The 20,806-nt window shown below is 42.9% G+C and overlaps 1 protein-coding gene and 1 long non-coding RNA gene across 7 annotated transcripts in view; one reads left to right on the top strand and one right to left on the bottom strand.

Annotated features, from left to right (window-relative positions):
* Positions 1–3,031: 3,031 nt before the first annotated feature.
* On the bottom strand, positions 3,032–16,071 carry LOC125152924 (zinc finger protein 227-like). Of its 6 annotated transcripts, none has more exons than XM_047835561.1 (7): positions 15,963–16,071; positions 15,293–15,455; positions 13,283–13,352; positions 12,777–12,838; positions 10,535–10,661; positions 9,350–9,472; positions 3,032–5,607 (listed from the first exon to the last, which is right to left on the bottom strand). In XM_047835561.1, exons 4-7 carry the CDS (start codon positions 12,834–12,836, stop codon positions 3,491–3,493), a joined length of 2,427 nt encoding a protein of 808 aa, XP_047691517.1. In that variant the 5' UTR covers positions 12,837–12,838; positions 13,283–13,352; positions 15,293–15,455; positions 15,963–16,071; the 3' UTR covers positions 3,032–3,490. The 6 variants fall into 6 exon arrangements, with proteins under 6 accessions (XP_047691517.1, XP_047691515.1, XP_047691519.1 ...); XM_047835559.1 differs by having other exon boundaries at positions 15,772–16,017; XM_047835563.1 differs by having other exon boundaries at positions 10,535–10,703; positions 15,772–16,016.
* The window catches only part of LOC125152927 (uncharacterized), a 17,894-nt gene continuing 12,790 nt past the window's right edge, over positions 15,703–20,806 (top strand). The window contains exon 1 of the long non-coding RNA XR_007147361.1: positions 15,703–15,795. This is a non-coding gene — a long non-coding RNA (uncharacterized LOC125152927). The remainder of the gene's footprint in view (positions 15,796–20,806) is intronic.

The raw sequence follows: 20,806 nt of genomic DNA, 5'->3' as shown, positions 1-20,806 counted from the left end.
AAAAAAATTAAAAAAAAAAACAAACAAAAAAACAAATGTGAAATTCCAAGGTCTCATGCCATACAAAAATAGGATACAAGCCGGCTTTGGCCAAGAGCCTATAGTTTATTATTCTCTGGCTTAGAATTTAATAATATAAATATATAGTAATAATTTCATCTGTCGAAGATAATACCTAAATACCTACAGCTCTTACTATTATAGTTTTAATCCCCATAACAGAAGAGCTATTACCCACACTGAACACACAAGCTGCAGAACAGAGAGGTTAAGCATCTTGTCTGCACTTACTCAACTAGCAAACAGCTCAACTGGACAAGTCTGGTTCCAGAATCTGCTTTTTAATTACAATATACTGCTTTGTAACCAACATTCTGGTTTGGTCTCTTTAACATTAGTTTCTCCTAAAATACTTGTGTGTGTGTGTGTGTGTGTGTGTGTGTGTGTGTGTGTGTGTGTGTGTGTGTTTTTTTCAAGAAGCAATGGAGGGGTGTGGTCCTCAATGGCCTGAAAACTGTCAAGCTCCTTCTAAGTATAGGGGGGAATGGGAGGTGAATAGTAGATGACATAATGCAGGGCTGGTCAATGGCCAGAACTGCTCCCCAACTCACCCTTCAAAGGAACTATTCCTTTACATTCGCTGTCCTAGTATCTGCAAGGGATCATTAACCGGTGGGTTCTCATCTGGATATGCCCGTCTTGGGATTAATGTTTCTATCAGATACTTTTCTTCATGGTCCAACAAGGATATTTTACTTGGTTTAGAGTTGGTGACCTGAGACTGGGAAAACTTACGGTGGAGACTATGCCATTCAAAAGTCGCTTCTAGCTTTAGTTGTCCAATACTCCATTCTTTTCCCGTGAACAACAGAACCAAGTTGTAGCTGGGAGTGCATGTCCATACTCTTCAGTTAATATGTGGATGATACTGGGAGTAACATTTTTTATGCTTAGAGAATGAAGATGCAATTTGTAATGGGGCAAGGCTAGAAAGAACACTATACTGTTGAATTAAGAATTGATGGTTCGAACTCATGGTTCATTCTTTCTACCTGTGAACATCCTTATCTACCTACCTATTTATCATTTTCATCCCCTCAGTAGTGAGGGGCATATCTATTTCTCAGGCCTTAATTTCTAAATACCATTCCCCACTGTGAAGAACAAGGTCTCCTAAAGAAATAACAGATTCCATGGCTGGGGTGGGGGACTACAAGGTAAGTATGGGACATTATATTGTGCCAGAGTAAGGGTGTGCTCAAATTTATGAAGAGTAAATAAGTAGGGGCACTGGTGGGCGGGGGGGGGGGGGGGGGGGAGGGGGGGAGGGAGGGGCGGTATGTCAGTTAAGTCTCACTCTTGATTTTGGCTCAGATCATGATCTCACAGTTCATGGGATCAAGACCCGCATCAGGTTCTATGGTGACAGCGCAAAGCCTGTTTAGGATTCTCTCCCTCTCTCTCTGACCCCTATTCACCCGTACACTCTCTCTCAAAATAAGTAAATAAACTTTAAAAAAATGAGCAAACAGTACAGATATTGGCTAACATATGTTGAGGGAATGATGATGGTAGAAAACCATTCTTTTGCAACCATCAGTAAGTCGATTTAGGCCACATTTAGCAACGGATGCTAAAACTAGCGGACGAAAATTTGTTGAAAAACAAGCTGTTTACAGAACCAGAATATACCTCCCCACAAAGTACTAATTACAAAGGTAAAAATGGTAACTTTGCAGTGGAAAAACCCAGCTTACCTACCTTAATCGAGTTAACCAAGTTAACATCACCTATAATAGGACTAACATACCATGTTTCCTTATGTGATACACCAAGGACACATCACTTATGGAATCCTTATGCCAAAAAATGCATAATTTAAATCCAATAATGAGAAAACCTCACACTAATCCAAATTGTGTAATACTCAAAAATATCAAGGTCATTAAAAATAAACAGTAAGGCAGTGATCCAGATTAAAGGAGTCTAAATGAAATGTATAAACCTTGACTAGATTCTAAACCAGAAAGCATGTGATACATTATCAGGACAGCTGATAAAATTTGAATAAGGTTTGTAAGTTAAATAGTGTTATGTATCCGTATTAAATTTTCCTGATCACTATACTTGTAGCTGTGTAAGTAAATTAAACATCCTTGTTCTTAGCACATACACTGATGTATTTAGCTGCAAGGGGCAAGAGGTCTGTAACATACTCATGGTTAAAAATTCTACGTGTGCAGGGACACCTGGGTGGCTCAGTCGGTTGAGCAGTTAAGCATCTGACTTTGACTCAGGTCATGATCTCATGGTTTGTGAGTTCGAGCCCTGCATCGGACTCCGTGCTGACAGCTTGGAGCCTGGAGCCTGCTTTGGATTCTATGTCTCCCTCTCTCTCTGCCCCTTCCCCACTAGTACTCTGTCTCTCAAGAATAAATAAACATTAAAAAAATTTTTTTAAGTTCTATGTGTACATACAGATATCAATATGTGTGTATATACACACATTCACATACAAGGAGAGAATGATTCAAACATGTTAACTCATCAATCTGAATAAAGGGAATACAAGAGATGTTACATAACTTACATTTTTTGGAAAGTTTGATATTATTTCAAAATAAGAAATCTAAAGAAATGCAAAAATACATATGAAACAAAATATCATCATTTAGCGATAACCAGAAATACCTATTCATCTATACCTTTTCTAATGAGATCACACAAAATCCCATGCCTTGTTTTTTTCAGGTTAATATATTCTGGACATCTTCCAATATCCCGAACTACAAATTTACCTTTTCCCATCTGATGTTCGCATAGTGGCCTACTGGATTCATAAATCATAAAATACTCTATCCAACTGATTGTTTGTTTCCTATTATAAACAATGATGCAATGACCATTTTTTTTTATACATCTGTAGCAAATACAAATTTACTTCTGAAGATCAAAGCTTCATCCCAGGGGATCTATTCCTTAATTTTAATCCAATATACCATATGAAATAAAGCAATCATTGTATGAATTCTTGGTTATAGGAAATTTAAGTCAGTAATTTTATTCACTTTTCACAGCTTTACAGCTTTAGTAAAAATAATGGTCACTGTAAATAAGTATAAAATATAAGTTAAAGTAATCCAGAAACCTCCCTGACCACCCCACCCCTGCCCCCGCCAAAAAACTAGCTAGTATATATATGGCAAATATCCTTTTCACACAGTATCTTTAGGCATGTATTTACTTTTAAAGACTCTAGCAGATGGATCTTGCCAAGAGGGTTACAAGCTATTCCTCCCCCTTAATATTAGTTCCATTCCTGGCATTATGGTTCCACGTCATCATTTTAATGGATGTTAGAAAGATTCCATCTGAAGAAATCAACCCCTTTCCACTCTCAATACTTGATAGGTAGGTCTTCACCAGCAACGACCCTCCAAATATGTGACGACGTACATCCTGACAGAAGCCATTAAGACATTCTTCACTTTTAACGATTCTTGCCGGTGTGGACTTTCTGATGGTACGTGAGACGTGAAGGGTGACTGAAGTCCTTACCACATACATCACATTTGTATGGTTTCTCACCAGTGTGTACTCTCTGATGGGCTTGAAGACGCGAACTCTGACTGAAGCTCTTACCACACTCTTCACATTTAAATAGTTTTTCCCTAATGTGAACACTCAGATGGACTCTCAGATTTGAGGGGAGACTGAAGGCCTTACCACACTCTTCACACCTATGGGGTTTCTCTCCTGTATGGACCCTCTGATGATGGCGAAGGTTCAAGCTCCTCCCAAAGCCTTTCCCACACTCCTCACATTTGTAAGGTTTTTCTCCAGTGTGGCCTCTCTGGTGGTATATAAACTGTGAACTGTATCTAAAACCCTTTCCACAGACATCGCATTTGTATGGCTTCTCCCCAGTGTGGACTCTCTGATGGGACTGAAGACCAGAGGACTGACTGAAGCCCTTACCACATACACCGCATTTGTACGGTTTCTCTCCAGTATGGACTCTCTGATGTACCCGAAAGTCTATGGCCTGACTGAAGCTTTTGTCACACTCCTCGCATTTATAGGGTTTCTCTCCAGAGTGGACTCTCTGATGAGCATGAAGATTTGATCGCCAGCTGAAGCCCTTCCCGCACTCCTCACATTTATATGGTTTTTCTCCAGTGTGAATTACCTGGTGCAGTTTAAGATTTGAACTGTAACTGAAGTCCTTACCACACACATCACATTTGTATGGCTTCTCTCCGGTGTGGACTCTCTGATGGGTTTGAAGCTTTGATGACTGGCTGAAGCCCTTCCCACACGTTTCACATTTGAATCGTTTCTCCCCAGTGTGGACGTTCTGATGGACTTGAAGATTAGAAGCCTGACTGAAGCCCTTCCCACACTCCTTACACTTGTAGGGTTTCTCTCCTGTGTGAACTCGGAAATGGATATGAAGATCTGTATTACGGGTAAAGCCCTTCCCACACGCCTCGCATTTGTATGGTTTCTCTCCAGTGTGGACTCTCCGATGGCATATTAGCGGTGAATTATGACTGAAGCCCTTACCACAGACGTCACATTTGTAAGGCTTCTCCCCAGTGTGGACCCTCTGATGTATGTGATAGTGTGCAGCCTGCGTGAAGCCCTTCCCACACTCCTCACATTTGTAGGGTTTCTCACCCCTGTGGACCCTCTGATGAACACGAAGATTAACACTCCAGCCGAAGCCCTTACCACACTCTTCACATTTGTATGGTTTTTCTTCAGTGTGGACCCTCTGATGGCACTGAAAATTTGAACTCTGGCTAAAGCACTTACCGCACTCTTCACATTTGTAAGGTTTCTCTCCGGTGTGAGTCCTGTAATGAATGATAAGGCCTGTGCTGCTACTGAATCCCTTGCCACAACTGTCACATCTGTAGGACTTTCCCCCTGTGTGGTTAGACTGATGAGGATGAAAAGCGCTCTTACCGAAGCAGTCGCCAGGTTCATGACATTTACTGTGTTTCTCTCTTGGGCGAATTCTCTGAAGAGCCTGCAGGTGTGGCCACCGCCTGGAGCATTTCTCTCCTGGGTGAACGTTGTGAAGTGGAAGCACTGAGCTATAACTGAAACCCTTTCCACACTCACGACACGGAAAGAGATCCCCTCCCGGGGGTACATGTCGACTGAAACCATCGCAAATGCTTTTGTCGCATTCATTGTATTCATAGGGTTTCTGTTCTGTGCCAGTGCTAATACAATCACTAAGTGACTGCTTCATGAAGGCCTCACATATACTCAGGTTATTTTTCACATTTACTTGCTGACCTCTACTCTGCTCCGGTGACTCACGCGGGTAGGTATTCCCACAAGAATCCTGAGTTCTCAAAATAGATACACCTGCAGTGTAACTGGAGCTACCTGCTTTAGGATTCATTCCATTATTCTCACTTTCAGAAACCTGAACAGAATCACCGTGGAGTAACTGGGAACGCTTCCTCTGAAGACAGCTGGTTAAATCACTTGCCACCTGCTTCCAGATTTGCCAGCAGGATAGTTCTTCGTGTGAAAGGTATTTTAATGCAACTTTTCGAAGAGTCTCCATCTCCTTTTGATTCTTGCTGCCTATAAGAAAAAGCAATATTCAGAGATAAGGACAAGTGAACGCTTAGGTCCAGAAACGTCAGGATTTCACATAGAGGCCCTACGATAAGGCCTCCACAAACCATGGGGAGGGTCACGTCTATACAGTATCATGTAACCTTTTATGTGTTTCCATGCAAGTGGAAGCAAAAAATGGGGTCAACAGACTCTTAGCCACTAAGTGTAAATGTAACCCATTTTAGAACCATAAATTTCATAGATTAAAAGGAGAGCTTTAAGTTTGAAATCAAATGACTGCAGGGCAACAAAGACAAGCCACATTCTATCCTCCAATAACATCAATTAAAAGCCTACTCACCTTTGCCCTAGTAGGCTTATGGTAAGAGGCATCCTCCCCACTAAGATTAAAAAAGCTTATAGGCATTAAATAGTATTTTAGGTCCTGGCAGAAATCACACATAGTAAGGACACCACTGTATGAAATGCTTGTTTCAAAAAAAAAAAAAAAAAAAAAAAAGAAACAAAGAAAGAAATGCTTGTTTCAGTTCTAAACACACACCTAAATATTATATTTATGCTGGATAAAGATGTAAAATATCTGATCGAAGGTCATGGCTAAAAATGTATGGAAGCCACTGGCTTAAAATGTTTGAGTGGGGCTGGGTACCAAAAGTCCTTCATTAATTTGCTTAAGCGGAAAGTTACATTCTAATAACATAAGCTGAAAAATCTCAACAGGTATATATACACTTCTAGGTATGTTAGGTGAAGATGTCCATGCCCTAATCCCTGGAACCTGTATGTTCATGTATGTAGCAAAAGGGCTTTAGATCTGATTAAATTAAGGATCCTGAGATGGGGAAGTTATCCTGGATTATGTGGATGTGTCCAAAGTCATCACAAGGGTCATTATCAGAGGGAGGTGGGAGGGAACTGTCCCGGGCCTCACCCTATGCATCTCTGCCTTTTGCTGGTTCGGATTTGCATTCTTTTCGGGGCACCTGTCTGGCTCAATCGGTTGAGCACGTGACTCAGTCTCGGGGTGTGAATTCAAGCTCCACGTTGGGTGTAGAGATTACCAAAAAAAGGAAATCTTTTAAAAAATAAATAAATAAAAAGGCTGAACCTCAGTCTGCCTTGTCTGAGGCTAAGTCTGCAGGTGAAAACGAGACCCAGTGAAGGGAAGCAAGTATCCAACATCCTGAGCGCATCAACCATGAAGCGACATAGGAAGGGGAAAGGACAAAAGAAGGGGTACATCCATCACTCGCTCACAGAATTCATTGCCTTTGTATTCCTTTGATTATAATGCAGTTATAATTGTAAGTACAGAGCTTTCCTGTGTTCTGTCATTTTAGTGAATGCCAGCTGGGTCCTAAGAGGGTAGCCCTGGAGAGCCCAGCTGGTGTCTGACGTCTTGGTGGGTGGTCTCATGGAGGTCTGTGCCCTTAACCTGTGACGCTGGAGCTAACTTCGGGTGTTTCGTATCAGGACTCACTACAGCATGTCAAAAGGCTTCTCACATTGCTCTATCAGCTAGTTAATATCACTAGGATGCAAATTACACTGGAAAATTTAGAAAGTCTGTAATTTTCTTTCCTGTCAGGACCCTTCTCGTGTCCACAGGTACATATACCAGTCTTCTGATGCCTGGAAATGTCCAGTTTGAAACTACTGAACATCTACCATATATGCGTTCTGTGATCGTTTAGGTGTTAGCGAGAGGGCAGGCGCTCAGCTGGGAAGCTGGTGGCTTCCATTCATATGTGGACAACCTGAGCCTCTTCCCTGAGAACTGATGAACTGAAATGCCTTGCGTCCTTGGCACTGATAATTTCTGATAGTTTAGTTATCCATTCTGATAACTGGGAATAGCTTTTATCTTCTAAGTTTACTCAGTATAAATCTTTACATATTCCAAGACATCTTAGAAATGAGAACTATAAGGGGCGCCTGGGTGGCTCAGTCGGTTAAGCCTCCGACTTCAGCTCAGGTCACGATCTCACGGCCCGGGAGTTCGAGCCCCGCGTCGGGCTCTGGGCTGATGGCTCAGAGCCTGGAGCCTGCTTCCAATTCTGTGTCTCCCTCTCTCTCTGCCCCTCCCCCGTTCATGCTCTGTCTCTCTCTGTCTCAAAAATAAATAAACGTTAAAAAAAAAAAATTTTTTTTTTTTAAAAAATTAAAAGAAATGAGAACTATGTTAGACATTCACTGGGAGACGATGTTCCAGAACAATCCATTAGTCACATTAGTGGGCTCTAAACCTATGAGCCACCTCTAGAAGTGACGGAGATGGGATGCCCACTTGTCTCCAGTATCTGTAAGCTTTTTGTTTTTAAGAATCTACAAAAATAAGCCCTTTAATTTGTCCTCTTGTGACCTGCAAAGAGCACTTTAGCACAGTTTTTGTATGTGGGGCATGGCTGCAAAATCCTGAAACATGCTGATGGTGAAGAGGTCAAAAAACCTTTGAGACAAGGTGACAGCAAATGCTACAAGATTTGTTAAAAGACAGACTTGGTCTATTATGCAAAACTGAGAAGTGACAATACTTAGGGTCGGCATTCCTGAGGTTGAGTCTGCATGTGAAAACGAGACCCAGTGAAGGGAAGCAAGTATCCAACACCCTGAGCGCATCAACCATGAAACGACATAGGAAGGGAAAAGGACAAAAGAAGGGGTACATCCATCAATCACTTGCAGAATTCATCGCCTAACTTATCACGTTTGCAGAGAAGCCACTGTTTCGTTTTCAGGCAGAGGGAGAGCCTATGAATTTACTTGATCTAGGAATATCTAATTTTTAACTTCTAAATGGGTAGAACTGAGAAATATGCCAATTAAAGAGAAAGGACACTAGGGAGAGAAAGGAAAGGAGATCGAAGAGTGAAGTGAAAGGTGAAGGAGAGAGAGAGGGCAGGAGAAAGGAGGGCGGTAAAAGGCTGGGCGGGAAAGTAATCAGCCTGTCTGGGGACATGGACACGGCATTCTTCCCATCCGGGAAAGGCTGCTATTGAAAGGCTGGTATTGTAGCTCACTTCTACAAGAACAGTAACTAGGTAACTGACTTACTCACTTAACAAGCACGTATGGGATCACCTTCTGTGCAGAAGGCCCACCCGAGGCTTTGAGTAGACACAGCAGATAAAACTGCCCAAATTCCTACTTCCTGGAGAGATAGAGGACGCACAAGTAAATAAAACTGTGTTACCAGGTCAGGAGGTGATCGGTGCTTAGACACAAAATAAGGCAGGGTGAGGGGATGGAGAAGGGAGAGGATGACACATTAAACAGCAGACACAGAAGGCCTAGCTGATGTAGGTGAAACCCGAGCAAAGACCTGAGTAAGGGAGTGGCTGCGGACTCTATGCCCAGGCAGAGGGGGAGCCAGTCAAAGGCCCTGAAACAGCAGACGACACTCCAAGGGGGCCAGGACACCAGGGATGATGGAATCCAGGGTAAAAGCAAGGCTGATCATAGAGGAGCCCGGTGACGCATCCAGATGAGGTAGGGCCGTGCAGGCCACTGTGAGGACACGGAGAGAAATGGGAAGTCTCTGGAGGGTTTTCAGCAGGGGAACGGCGTGATCCCACTTGCTCCCTAAAGAATCACTCAGGTCCCATGTTGAGAACAGATGACAGGAGTGCAAGGGAGGAGGCAGGGAGACCAATGCGGAGGCTGCTTTCCCAGTCCAGGCAAGGGATGACAGTACTGGGACAAGAGTGGTAATCACGGGCGTGGTGAGAAGCAGATTAGCTGGTACCTGAAGGAACAGCCACATGGTTCTCACTGGAATATCCATTTCTTTGGGTTTCTCTTTCCATCATCCAAAGCTTTTCTTCTGCCTCCAACTGGGACATCATATCTGGCTTGAAGGGAAGATGTCCTATGAAAAGGCAGATACGTATTTTTAAGATGAACACAAAGCTGTATTTTTGTCCAAATTCTACAATCCTTAGAACCTCTAAAGTGACAGCTTAAGAACTTTTTTGATCACAAACCATAAGAAATGGATTGAAGTCATGACCTAGTCTGTGTCTGGACAGAGATAAAATTAGATCTAGCCAATGGCTGTTCTCATCCTATTTCCCACTCTCACACCACTCACTGCAAATGGTCAGTTTGTGCCTCAACGTGAGCAGGTCTTGATAAGGAACTTTGATGGTTTCTGCCCTTATTCTTGTCTATTCTATTTCACTGAAAAATAAAATTCCAGTACAATGTATTAATTCCATGACCCACCAGTGGGTCACAGCCATAATCTGAAAGATAAAGTATTTGAAAAACATAGAAGCCAATTTATAATTTATAATTCCCATTTATAGTTAATTTTTTTAAATTTTGTTTTTAATGTTTATTTATTTTTGAGACAGAGGCACAAAGCACGAGCAGGGGAGGGACAGAGAGAGAGGTAATACAGAATCTGAGGCAGGCTCCAGGCTCCGAGCCGTCAGCACAGAGCCCAATGCAGGGCTCGAACTCACGGACCATGAGATCATGACCTGAGCCGAAGTCGGACGCTCAACTGACTGAGCCACCCAGGTGCCCCTCATTTATAGTTAACTTAAAGAGGATTTCTCAACTGCGGCACTATGAATATTGTGGACCAGCTACTTCTTTGTGGTGGGGGTTGTCCTACACGCTGTAGGTTTAGAAGCATTGGCAGCCACTAGGTGGCAGTAGCACCCCTCCCCTCTAGTTGTGATGATCAAAATAGTCTCCAGACATTGCCTAAGGTGGGGGGGGGGGGGGGGGGGGGGGGGGGATTATCCCTGGACAGAACTTTGCCTGAGCAGAAAGACCAGGAAAAACTATGCCTGCAGTCCCAGGGATTAGAAAAACTTGTGCTTTCAAGGTCAGGGAACCATTTTGAAAGGTCCAAAGCTTTGAAATGAGGACACGGGCTCTCAGTAGGGGTGAGGTTCAGTGTCACTACGCCTGTTCTCACCCACTGAAAGCAGGTTCTCGAAGTTCTCTACCATCACATCTCGGTACAGCTTCCTCTGGGCAGAGTCCAAGAGTCCCAGCTCCTCTATAGTGAAGACCACAGCCACGTCCTTGAACGTCACTGCCTCCTACGACATCAAACACACACAACCTCGATCCCATAATCTCCACTGGAAAAAAGCCGGGATTGAAAAGGGTAAAGAGGATTACCAAAAATCTTGTTGCTGATTTGAAGGGAACCCAGGCAGATTTCAGTCCCAGAGCTGTCCCCCATTCACCGTCCCCTCCCGATCGCCCCACAAAGCTTGGATTCTGTCCCTGCAATTTTCACAGGCCTTTGGCAGTCCTCCAGGACAGGCACACGGCTTTCTGTGTTCAATGCACATGCCGTATCCACCTGCGGCATTCACAGCTGGTGAAGGCACAGACTGAGTTCAAATTTCAAAGTTTTAATTACAGGACCTTGGGGGAAATTCCATAACTTGCCACTATCTCAATTTCCTCTTTTCTTTAATGGTGTCTAAAACCACAAGGTGTTTGAAAACGTTAGATGAGTAAGTGCATGCAAACCACAGAGAGTGGTGCCTGGCACATCTCAAAGTGCTCAATAAATGTGAACAATTACTATTATACGGTCTCATTCCATTTTGCGACCAAAGACTCTAACATTCCTTAGAATTTACGATTTGTCTTTAATCAATACAAATCATGTCTAATTAGTTCCAGATTTTTATTTTGTATTTATTTTTTCAGTTTATTTATTTTGAGAGAGGGAGAGCATGCACACCCGAGTTGGCGGAGGGGCAGAGACAGAGGGAAAGAGAATCTTAAGCAGGCGCCACACCCAACACGGAGCCCAACACAGAGCTCGATCTCACGACCATGAAATCATGACCCGAGCCAAAATCAAGAGTCAGTCGCCCAACCGACTGAGCCATCCAGGCGTCCCATAGTGACAGATTTTTAATTTTAATCAATGCTGCAAATATCCTTTTACGGAGATTTTGGCTAAGAGCAGCAATTGCAAAGTCACAGAATAAACCCTTCCAGATTTTTCAAAGAATAGCACATTTCCCTCTCAAAAGGTTTTCCCAGTTCACCTTTCATGCAAGAGTACAAGTGTTCCTGAATCTCTAGACTCTGGCCAAAGAGGACAGAACTCCTGTTTAAAAAAATCTTCAACAACCTAAGTGATAAATACACAGAAAGACTTTGTTCACATCTGCATACGTTTACTTATGAGTGACCATTATTTTCTCCATAAATTTGCCTTTTTTAACACTCCATTTCTTTTACTCATATACCAATTAGGTTTTTCTTTATCATAATAGTCTTTTTTTTTTTTTTTAATGTTTATTTATTTTTGAGAGAGAGAGAGAGAGAAAGACAGAGCATGAGCAGAGGAGGGGCAGAGAGAGACAGAGACACAGAATCTGAAGCAGGCTTCAGGCTCTGAGCTGTCAGCACAGACCAGAGCCCGACACAGGGCTCAAACTCACGAACTGCAAGATCATGACCTGAGCTGAAATCAGACGCTTAAACAACTTAGCCACTCAGGCGCCCCTCTTACTAATCTTAATAGAGTTATTAAGCCTTTCTTTAATGTATGTAAGTACAGCTGACCCTTCAACAAGGGTTTGAACTGCATGGGTCCACCCTATATACAAATTTTTTACAGTACTGTAAATGTATCCTCTCTTAAAATTTTCTTAATAATGTTTTTTTTCTTCTAGCTTATTTTATTGTAAGAACATAGTATATAACATATACAAAATATGTACTAATCAACTGCTTATGTTATTCGTAAGGCCTCTGTTCGACAGTACGCTTAAAAGATAAGTTTCTGGAGAGTCAAAAGGTAATATGTGGATTTTCAACTGTGCAGGGGGTTCAGCATAGTTTGAGGGTCAACTGTAGATCCCACCAATGCCAATATTGCAAATACAGAGTTAAGAATGCACGTGAAAAAGGAATGCGGGAAAGTGCAAAGAGCTGGTTTGTAAGCAAAGCAGGAGTGTACATCACTTTTGTCTATTTCAAATTGCTATTACTTTTTTCAGAGATCGTTTTGTGAAATAATAAAGATAAAACAGCACACACACATGCACACAGAGTCTGGCCAGAACATGCACTCAAAATCTGTTGTTTTCCACGAACCTTTCCAAGGAAGAGAAAAAAGGATGTGCCTAATCTCTGAAAAGTAAAAACACACCTTGGGAGCCACAAAAGAATGCCTTATTTACCTGAAACTTGGTCATTTTCTCCTGCTCCTTCTCGGAAAGGTCAGAGTCCTGAGAAGGCATAACTGGGGAAGGACAAAGAAGCCATGAGATGCAGGCCAGGGTGGCCATGAGCCCATGTGGATCTTTGCAGAAATTATACGAGAGTTCTCCTACTTCCAAGCAGTTGCAGTCACATACAACAATGTAAGGAAAGCACGGAGTAGATTCCAACTACTAATAAGTTTGTTAATCAGGGGCCACTGGACAGTCAATAGCCTGCAGAATCAAACGCAGTAACCCTACTATAAGAATTTTCCATCCTGGGGACAGTAGGAAGTGAAGGGCATTGTTAACAACATGTATAGGCTTAAAAAAAAAAAATGTGGTTCTAAGTCAAAGGCCTCGGTTTAAATCCTGGAAATGATACTTGCATCTATGTAATGTCAGGGATGTTAAAGAAAAAACTCTGTGCCTCACTGTGGTCATCTGCACGTGAGGACAGGATACGAACTGCAAATCATACTCACCTCATGAGGTTTTCCCCGGATTAACAGCAGATGGAAAGTTCAAAGAGCCAGGAATCCTTTTTTCCTGCACCTGCAAAAAAGCAGATGATACTTTGCATTATAAACTGTATTTGCACAGGTCTTTTCTCAAAGCAGCAAAAAAGACCAGAAAAGTACCTGGACTTCATAACGCTCTCCTATGAAACTCACCTTTCTTCTCTGAAAATCCTAATTTTGACTTAAAATTTTCTCTTACTTAACAACTCTTTCCCCGGGGGTGCCTGGTGGCTGGGTTGGTTAGACATCTGGCTCTTGGTTTCGGCTCAGGTCATGATCTCCTGGTTAGTGAGTTCTAGCCCTGTATCAGGCTCTGCGCGGACATGGCAGAGCCTTCTTGGAATTCTGTGTCTCCCTCTCTCTCTGCCTCTCCCCCACGCATGCTCTCTCTCTCAAAGAAAAAATAAAATAAACATTTAAAAAATAATAATTTGTTGCCCAGCTAGTAACATTTCGACACTGGTATTAGTTTTCTAAAAAGCATCATTTCGAGTCAGTTTACTTCATGAAGTCAATAAAAGGCTTCTTGGTAAGATCCTTTTAATCCTATGTGCATAGAGATAAAGAAAGATACAAAATAAAAATCAAGAAACACAGAAGACAGATTGAGAGGCTCCAAGATTTGTCCAATAGGAGTATGAGGAAAAGAGAATGAAAGAAATGGCAGAGAGGTCTTACTTCAAAATTCTGAACAGTATAAATAAAAATACTCTCTTAAATCATACTGAAACTCAAGAATGCAAAGAACTAAAAACTGTACGTAAATAAGAACTAAAAACAACAACAAAAATCCTTAAAGCTCCCAGAAAGAAAATACGGTTTACCTAATAGAAATGACCATTAGACTGACAGAATCAGGGAAACAGAATGGAGATCTGAAACAACTGAACGAGATCTCCAAAAGGAAGGAAAAAAAAATAATGGTCAACCTTGAATTCTATGCTCGACAGAGTGACTACTGACACAAGGCAGGAAAAAAAAAAAAAAAAATTCAGCTGAACAAAGATGAAGAACATTTATAACTAAATGAGCCCTAAAGAAGAAATGGTAAAATAACAAAACAACAAAAAAAAAACCCAAAACAAACAAAAAGACCCTTGTAAGTATGTCGGTAACATCTTTGTGATTTAAAACAAACAAAAAGCCCAAGAAAGATCTGACCAATTTGGAGGGTAGTCAGAACAAAAATATAACCTATCCCACAGAACCTACCCTACAGTTTAAAAAAAAAAGGGGGGGGGGGGCGCCTGGGTGGCTCAGTCGGTTGGGCGTCCGGCTTTGGCTCAGGTCATGATCTCATGGTCCGTGAGTTCGAGCCCCACGTCGGGCTCTGTGCTGACAGCTCAGAGCCTGGAGCCTGTTTCGGATTCTGTGTCTCCCTCTCTCTCTGCCCCTCCCCTACTCATGCTCTGTGTCTGTCTCAAGAATAAATAAACATTAAAAAAAATTAAAAAAAAAAAAAAAAGGTGGGGGCGTGGGGGCGCCTGGGTGGCTCAGTCAGTTGAGCATCAGATTTCGGCTGGGGTCATGATCTCACAGTCTGGGTTCGAGCCCCACATCCGGCTCTGTGCTGACAGTGCAGAGCGTGCTTGGAATTCTCTTTCTCTTCCTCTCTCTCTGCCCCTTCCCTGCTTGCTCTCGCTCTCTCTCAAAAAAAAGAAAACATTAGTCTCAGAGACAGATAACCGTTTTTTATCCCAAAGCAGTTGCGAGTAAATAAAAGAGGAATAAGACGAAAGGAGAGCAAAAGGAAGAAATGTAAAACGTGGTAAACTGAAAAATGAAGACATATTCAAAACATATGCGCGTGTGGTATAAAATCCACACTCACACCTACCAACGGGGAGATTAAACACCGGCAGGCTGATGCGACAAATATTTGCACATTTTCCTACTGCGAATTTACTGGCTGAAAGAAACCTGATGAACTGAAAACAGAGGACAGGACAAGAAAGTACCTTCGCTGGTACGTACCCGGGGCTATGCCGTGGGCAGCCAAGAAGTCCGTCCTTTCTCCCCTTTGCGACCCCAGGGACGCGGAAGAAAAGGACGCGGTGGGACGGCACGGCTGGCTCTGTCTCCGGGATCAAGCGTAGCGGACATCCCCAGGCGCTAGCGCGGGGTGCCTCGGGGCTTCCTAAAAGAGATCGATAGAGCTGGGGAAGACCTCGGTGCCCGGGACGACGACAGCAGGGCCACGCTGTCGATGCCCCTAGAGCCCTGAGCTCCCTGTCTTCACTGGGGCTTCCAGGCAAAGGGGCGCTGGTGACCGAATTGCTCTATCACGAGCGAGAGCCAACCCGTCATCCCGTGCCCCGCCGTTCTAAGCTCTGGACACGTACTGTCTCGTTCAGTTGGAATCACAACCCTACCCAGTAGTTTCTCGCTCGCTCGCTCGCTACCGGACGGAGGAGGAAAGTAGAGCGCAGAGAACAACTCGCCGGGTATTGTACCGATAGAAGTAGCAGCGCTGCTCGGTAAGTGGGGGAGGAGAGCTGAGGGAATCCAAACTTCTGCCCTCCGTCTCTCGGCCTCCGCCGGCGGCAGCGACTCCTCCATCCTAAAAAGGCCGCCTCGGTAGCGACTAGTCCCACGCTCAGGCCGAAAAGGCTCGGAGGGGTGGAGGGGAGCAAGGCTGACTCACCTCCCGACCGAAAAGATGGTGGCAACCTCGCTTTTCCGGGGCGGAAGTGCCTCTGCCTACACGGCGCCCGAGAACTACACTTCCCGGAAGCCCCAGGGGGAACAGGCGGCGCAGCGGCCCCTTGTTTCCGGAAAGAGTTAAGGACTACATTTCCCAGAAACTCAAAGAGGAGGAAGAACTTTGCCCGCCCGCCTTAGGCCACTCCCTTCCCTCCCAGCAAATCTCCCAGCTAGTAATGCGAGGACTACAACGATCAGAAACTGCTTTATGGCTTCCCATTTTGCCGCCCTAAAGCTGTTCTGTGACGCCAGTGAAACTGAGTTTTTCCCACTGACAAACAAAACGTAATTAGCAAATATTTGAAGAGTCAGAGACTTAAAAACAGTTTGTAAGAAGATCACGTGATCCTTCAATAACGAAGTTGTACCTACTACTAGACGAGAGAAAACGATAGCCTTTATTTTGCAGTTTCAGACTTTTTAGATATAAAAACGAATGAAAGACCAAAAACAAAAAATGGAGGCAAAACGTATTGTAGATTTCAACTTTTGTGAATAGCACAAATAATTAAGAACTTGGCTACTGAGGACAGCCAGACATACTCAAGAGCAAAAAGACAAGCTTCAGCATATTTGTATGATCAATTTCCCAACCGGGGGGGGGGGGGGGGGTTGTAAACATTCCTCAGAGAAATTTCCGAATTTGAGGATGAATACATTATTAATTAGATTTTTATGCAACAGTCACTGTAAAACTCTTGTTTGCTGATATCTATGATAGAACAGATGTTTCAAAGAAATGAGGGTGGAGAGCAGAGAGAAATACCTAAAAATATACACATATCCACTACAATATATGTTTGCATTTCTTATTTACTGAACATGTTAGGCAGGAAAATAGGCATGAGCGACAGGAGAATGGACCTTAGATGTCCTGACAGAGACCCCCAACCAAGGACCGCCCAGGGACCACCCCATTCCATCCACCTAGCGGTAGGTTTGCGTTACAACATCCCAGCAGAGGAAGAGTTAAGTTTGTTGCACTTGTGCAGAAAGCAGCCTGTTGTCCTTATTTAGCTTAGATCTCTAGAAATATGAATAGAAATAATGTTGCAGTTTCCTTCCCCTGCAAGTATTTCGAATACATATTGGGAAAGGACATGTGTGGCTAATTAGCATGTAATCCAGGCCCGTCACTCAAATGTTGAGATCCAAGGACCCTCCAAAAGAAAAAAATTGATATAAGCACATAGCCCAGAGTTTCTGTGGGGCCATTCCTTCTGTTATACACCACTGTTTCTTGTGAAGTGCTTTGTGCATGCTAGGGCCTATTCCAAACACTTGAGACTCTGGGATTCCCCATTCACAACTGTCTTTTTGAGGTAAATACTATAATTTCCTCCATTTTACAGTTTAGGAGGCAGAGGCAGAGGAAGGGTAAGTACTTTGTCCACGTTACTAAATTAGTAAGTGCCAGTGCCAGGTTTCAAAATTTGGCATTTGACACCCAGAGCCTGAGTGCTAACCACTCATTAGGCACATCTCGTATAATCAACACAAACAGATACTTAATTTCAATCAATTTTTTGGCCTCCCTGATGCCAAAGAGATAGAACATAATATGGAAATTCAGTTATCTTCACCTGCATTTCTATCCAGTGCCCTCAAGGCAAGTCACACAAACAGGAATCTTCTATGTCGTTTTCCTCTTCAAACCCGTCTTCCACTCATGTCTGGCCATGGTGAATAACTTGTACTCCTACAAAAAGCCTCTTTGTATCTACTGTTCATTACATCACACCCCACTGCTCTATTCCCTTCTAGGGCTTAGTCTTCATCTACAGCTTAAATCTTCCCTGTTCCCGTAAGACTTCTTGTGGGTTTTGTCTCATACATGAATAAAAGCCGTGTGTAATAACACAGACTACAGATTTGGAATCAGGCTGCCTGGGTTAAAATTCAGTTCTTCCACTTATTCTGTGAACTCTGTTCCATTTTTATTCACTTGCAAAATGGAAATAATACTATGACTGATATGATAAACAAATTAGTAACTACACTGAAGGGCACTGGAAACTCTACCTGACTCATAACCACCCTATAAAAAGCAAGTATTATCCTCAGGTGACGGGAAACATGAATAAGGGATGAGTGGTTTAGCAACTTTGCTTTAAGATCATTAAAATTAAGAGCAGGGCGCCTGAGTGGCTCAGTTGGGCATCCAACTCTTTTTTTTTTTTTTGAGAAAGAGAGAGAGAGAGAGAGAGAGAGAGAGAGAGAGAGAGAGAATCCCAAGCAGGCTCTGCAGTAGTAGTGGGGGGCTCAAGAACTCAGCTCAAGTTTGGGGGGCTCAAACTCAAGAATTGTAAGATCATGACCTAAGTCTAAATCAAGAGTCAGACGCTTAGCCAACTGAGCCACCCAGGCACCCCAAACTCTTTATTTCAGCCCAGGGCATGATCGCAGGGTCATGGGATCAAGACCCACATTGAGCTCCACGCTGATAATGGAGCCTACTTAAGATTCTCTCTCTCCCTCTGCCCCTCTCCCTGGCTTGTTCTTTCTCTAAAGTAAATGAAAAAATAAAATAAATTAAATTAAATTAAAATAAAATAAAATAAAAATTAATTTTTAAAAAGAACTATTTCCTATGTTTGTTTTAATGTACAGCATTGAGATTAAAAACACAGACTTGAGGCTGTAACACCTTGGGCTCGAATGGCAGTTCTGCCTCTTAAAGCGTTAAGTTTTGGGCAAACAGTGTAAACTCACAAAGAGTAAACGAAGAAGAAAAAAAAATAATTTTCCTTGTCCAAAAGATGCATTTTCTCTGCCCTTTTTCTTAGAGCATTTCCATAGGAAACCCAGTGCTTTTTGGATCTTTTTTCTGACCTTTAAATACATATGTAAATCTTGTTAGAGGCTAAGTAACTTCTTACCAAGTTTCCAGAAGTGTTTTTCAAAGGTCTGGGCTTTGTCCCTTTTAAATGTAAATGTCCGGGCAAATAATCTAGTGTCCCTATCACTGTGGGAGTTTAACCAAGGTTTCTTTCTCTGCTAGCAGGGGAGATAAGATACATTTCATTATTCCCTCGGATAAGGTCAATTAACTAAGAAAATTCCCAAGAAAAATTAGCATAAATTTGTCAACGAATTTGCAGCAAATGGTGTAATCAAGCCCTCTTATAGGAAGACAAGATATCGTTAATACTGAGAATACGTGTACCCAGTAGTTAAACATTTAACAGTATAAAAAGCTTGTAACTGCTTGCCTGTATAAACAGGGCGAAGCTTCTTTACTTGTAATCTCTTCCCGCAAATTACCTACAATACGGTACTCTGAATATGAGTATTCAGTAATAAGCTTACTTTTCTACATTATGTAGCGAGAACTTTGTGTTAGTAGGAGGTTGTATTTCCAGCTACCTCTGCTGAAAAAATAAATAAAAGGCGAATAGCATTACCTGGCTCATAAGGCTGTTGAGGTCATTTCATAAATTAATTCGTATAAAAATGATGAGGGACCACTATACCAATGACACTACTTGAGAGATGAGCATAATGAGACCAAGAGAGATTAGGTAACTCGCATAGCGTTGTTCTGCTAGGAAGTGGCAGCGCTGACTGGTAGGTGAGGAAAGCCGGCTGGAGCGCCGGGAGACCAGCAGACCAGGGGACACGGAGACCTGGGCCGCCCCGACCCAGGGAAGCCAGAGGCGCTGCAGACGGGAGGCTTGGCAGAGGGGGACGCAGACCTCTTCCAACTCCACCCAACGCTGCCTCGGGCAGCTCCGGGCTCGGAGAGCTCCCTGGGAGGGAAGACTCCTCTACTGGACGGGAAGGCGGGCACCAACCTCGCCCTCCTACCGCGAAAGCGGCTCTTTCCGACTAGAGGGAGCTCCTGGACCACTTCCCAGAATTCCCTCGCCAGGCCTTCCAGAAGCGGAAGTGCTCCAGGCTACATGTAGCCCAGACTACATCTCCCAGAATGCCCGAGATAAACGATGCCCTCAGCTCCGCCTCCTAAAGCGGAAATACTTCCGGGTACCCTGAGCGGCTGGGTATTAACTCCTTTAATGCCAGAGTGAATCTTGGCGGGATTGTGTCATTTTTAGACTGCAAGGGTCTTCCACGGTGGCTCCTACAGATTCTGTTGTTGCAAGCTGATCAGCACTTTTTCAAGGCGCTCGGAAGGAGGTCGGGGTAGGGCAGTGAAGAATCCCAAAAAGCTGCCCTGTAGGAGTAAAAATAAGAGGGAAATGGATTGTCTTTGGTAGAGACCCAAGACAAACTCCAAATCACCTCACTAATTGAAATTGGATTAGAGTGAAACGTTTGTTACTGTCTTCAACCAGCTAGCAAAAACAAATGAAAATCTTTTCTAGAGAAAGAGAGCATCATCCTAGCCTTCAAATTATTTCTGTAATACTAAAATATATTAATAGCGGGCAAAATAGCCCTTGGAGATAAAACCATTATGAGGCATGGAAAGAAACACTTCATAAGTTTCAAATTATCAAGAATAACAGCTTTGCATGATCAAAAGCAAACTTTAAAAAGCAAAACTGACAGAATTACAGGGAGAAAAACATTCACAATTAGACTGGGAAGTTTTAACACATATTTAGGAAGAATGTAGAGTCTGGAGAGCATTTACTAAAACAGAAGAGAAGCTGAAAATTAAAATGGAAACATCCATCTCAGGAATTTAATAAACAGAAAACAAAAACTATAGTAAGTAGATGGAAGAAAATGATGAAAATAAGAAATTCATGAAATAGAAAACAAAATAGACTGAAGTTTTTGTGAAAGGCCAAAAGACGAGTCAATGAATAAACCAATAAA

Source organism: Prionailurus viverrinus, chromosome E2 (assembly GCF_022837055.1).
Source record: "Prionailurus viverrinus isolate Anna chromosome E2, UM_Priviv_1.0, whole genome shotgun sequence".
In the NCBI taxonomy this organism is placed as follows: domain Eukaryota; kingdom Metazoa; phylum Chordata; class Mammalia; order Carnivora; family Felidae; genus Prionailurus; species Prionailurus viverrinus.
The sequence above is the reverse complement of the archived record's forward strand: the minus strand, read 5'-3'. Positions and strand labels throughout refer to the sequence as shown.

Bases quoted from the DNA above. Each gene is read 5' to 3' on its own strand.
- LOC125152924 (XM_047835561.1), bottom strand. From the start codon at position 12,836: ATGCCTTCTCAGGACTCTGACCTTTCCGAGAAGGAGCAGGAGAAAATG. The intron at 10,662-12,776 runs GTAAATAAGGCA...TTGATGTCGTAG, and splicing joins AGAAAATGACCAAGTTTCAG to GAGGCAGTGACGTTCAAGGA. The intron at 9,473-10,534 runs GTGAGAACAGGC...GCCTTTTCATAG, and splicing joins CGAGAACCTGCTTTCAGTGG to GACATCTTCCCTTCAAGCCA.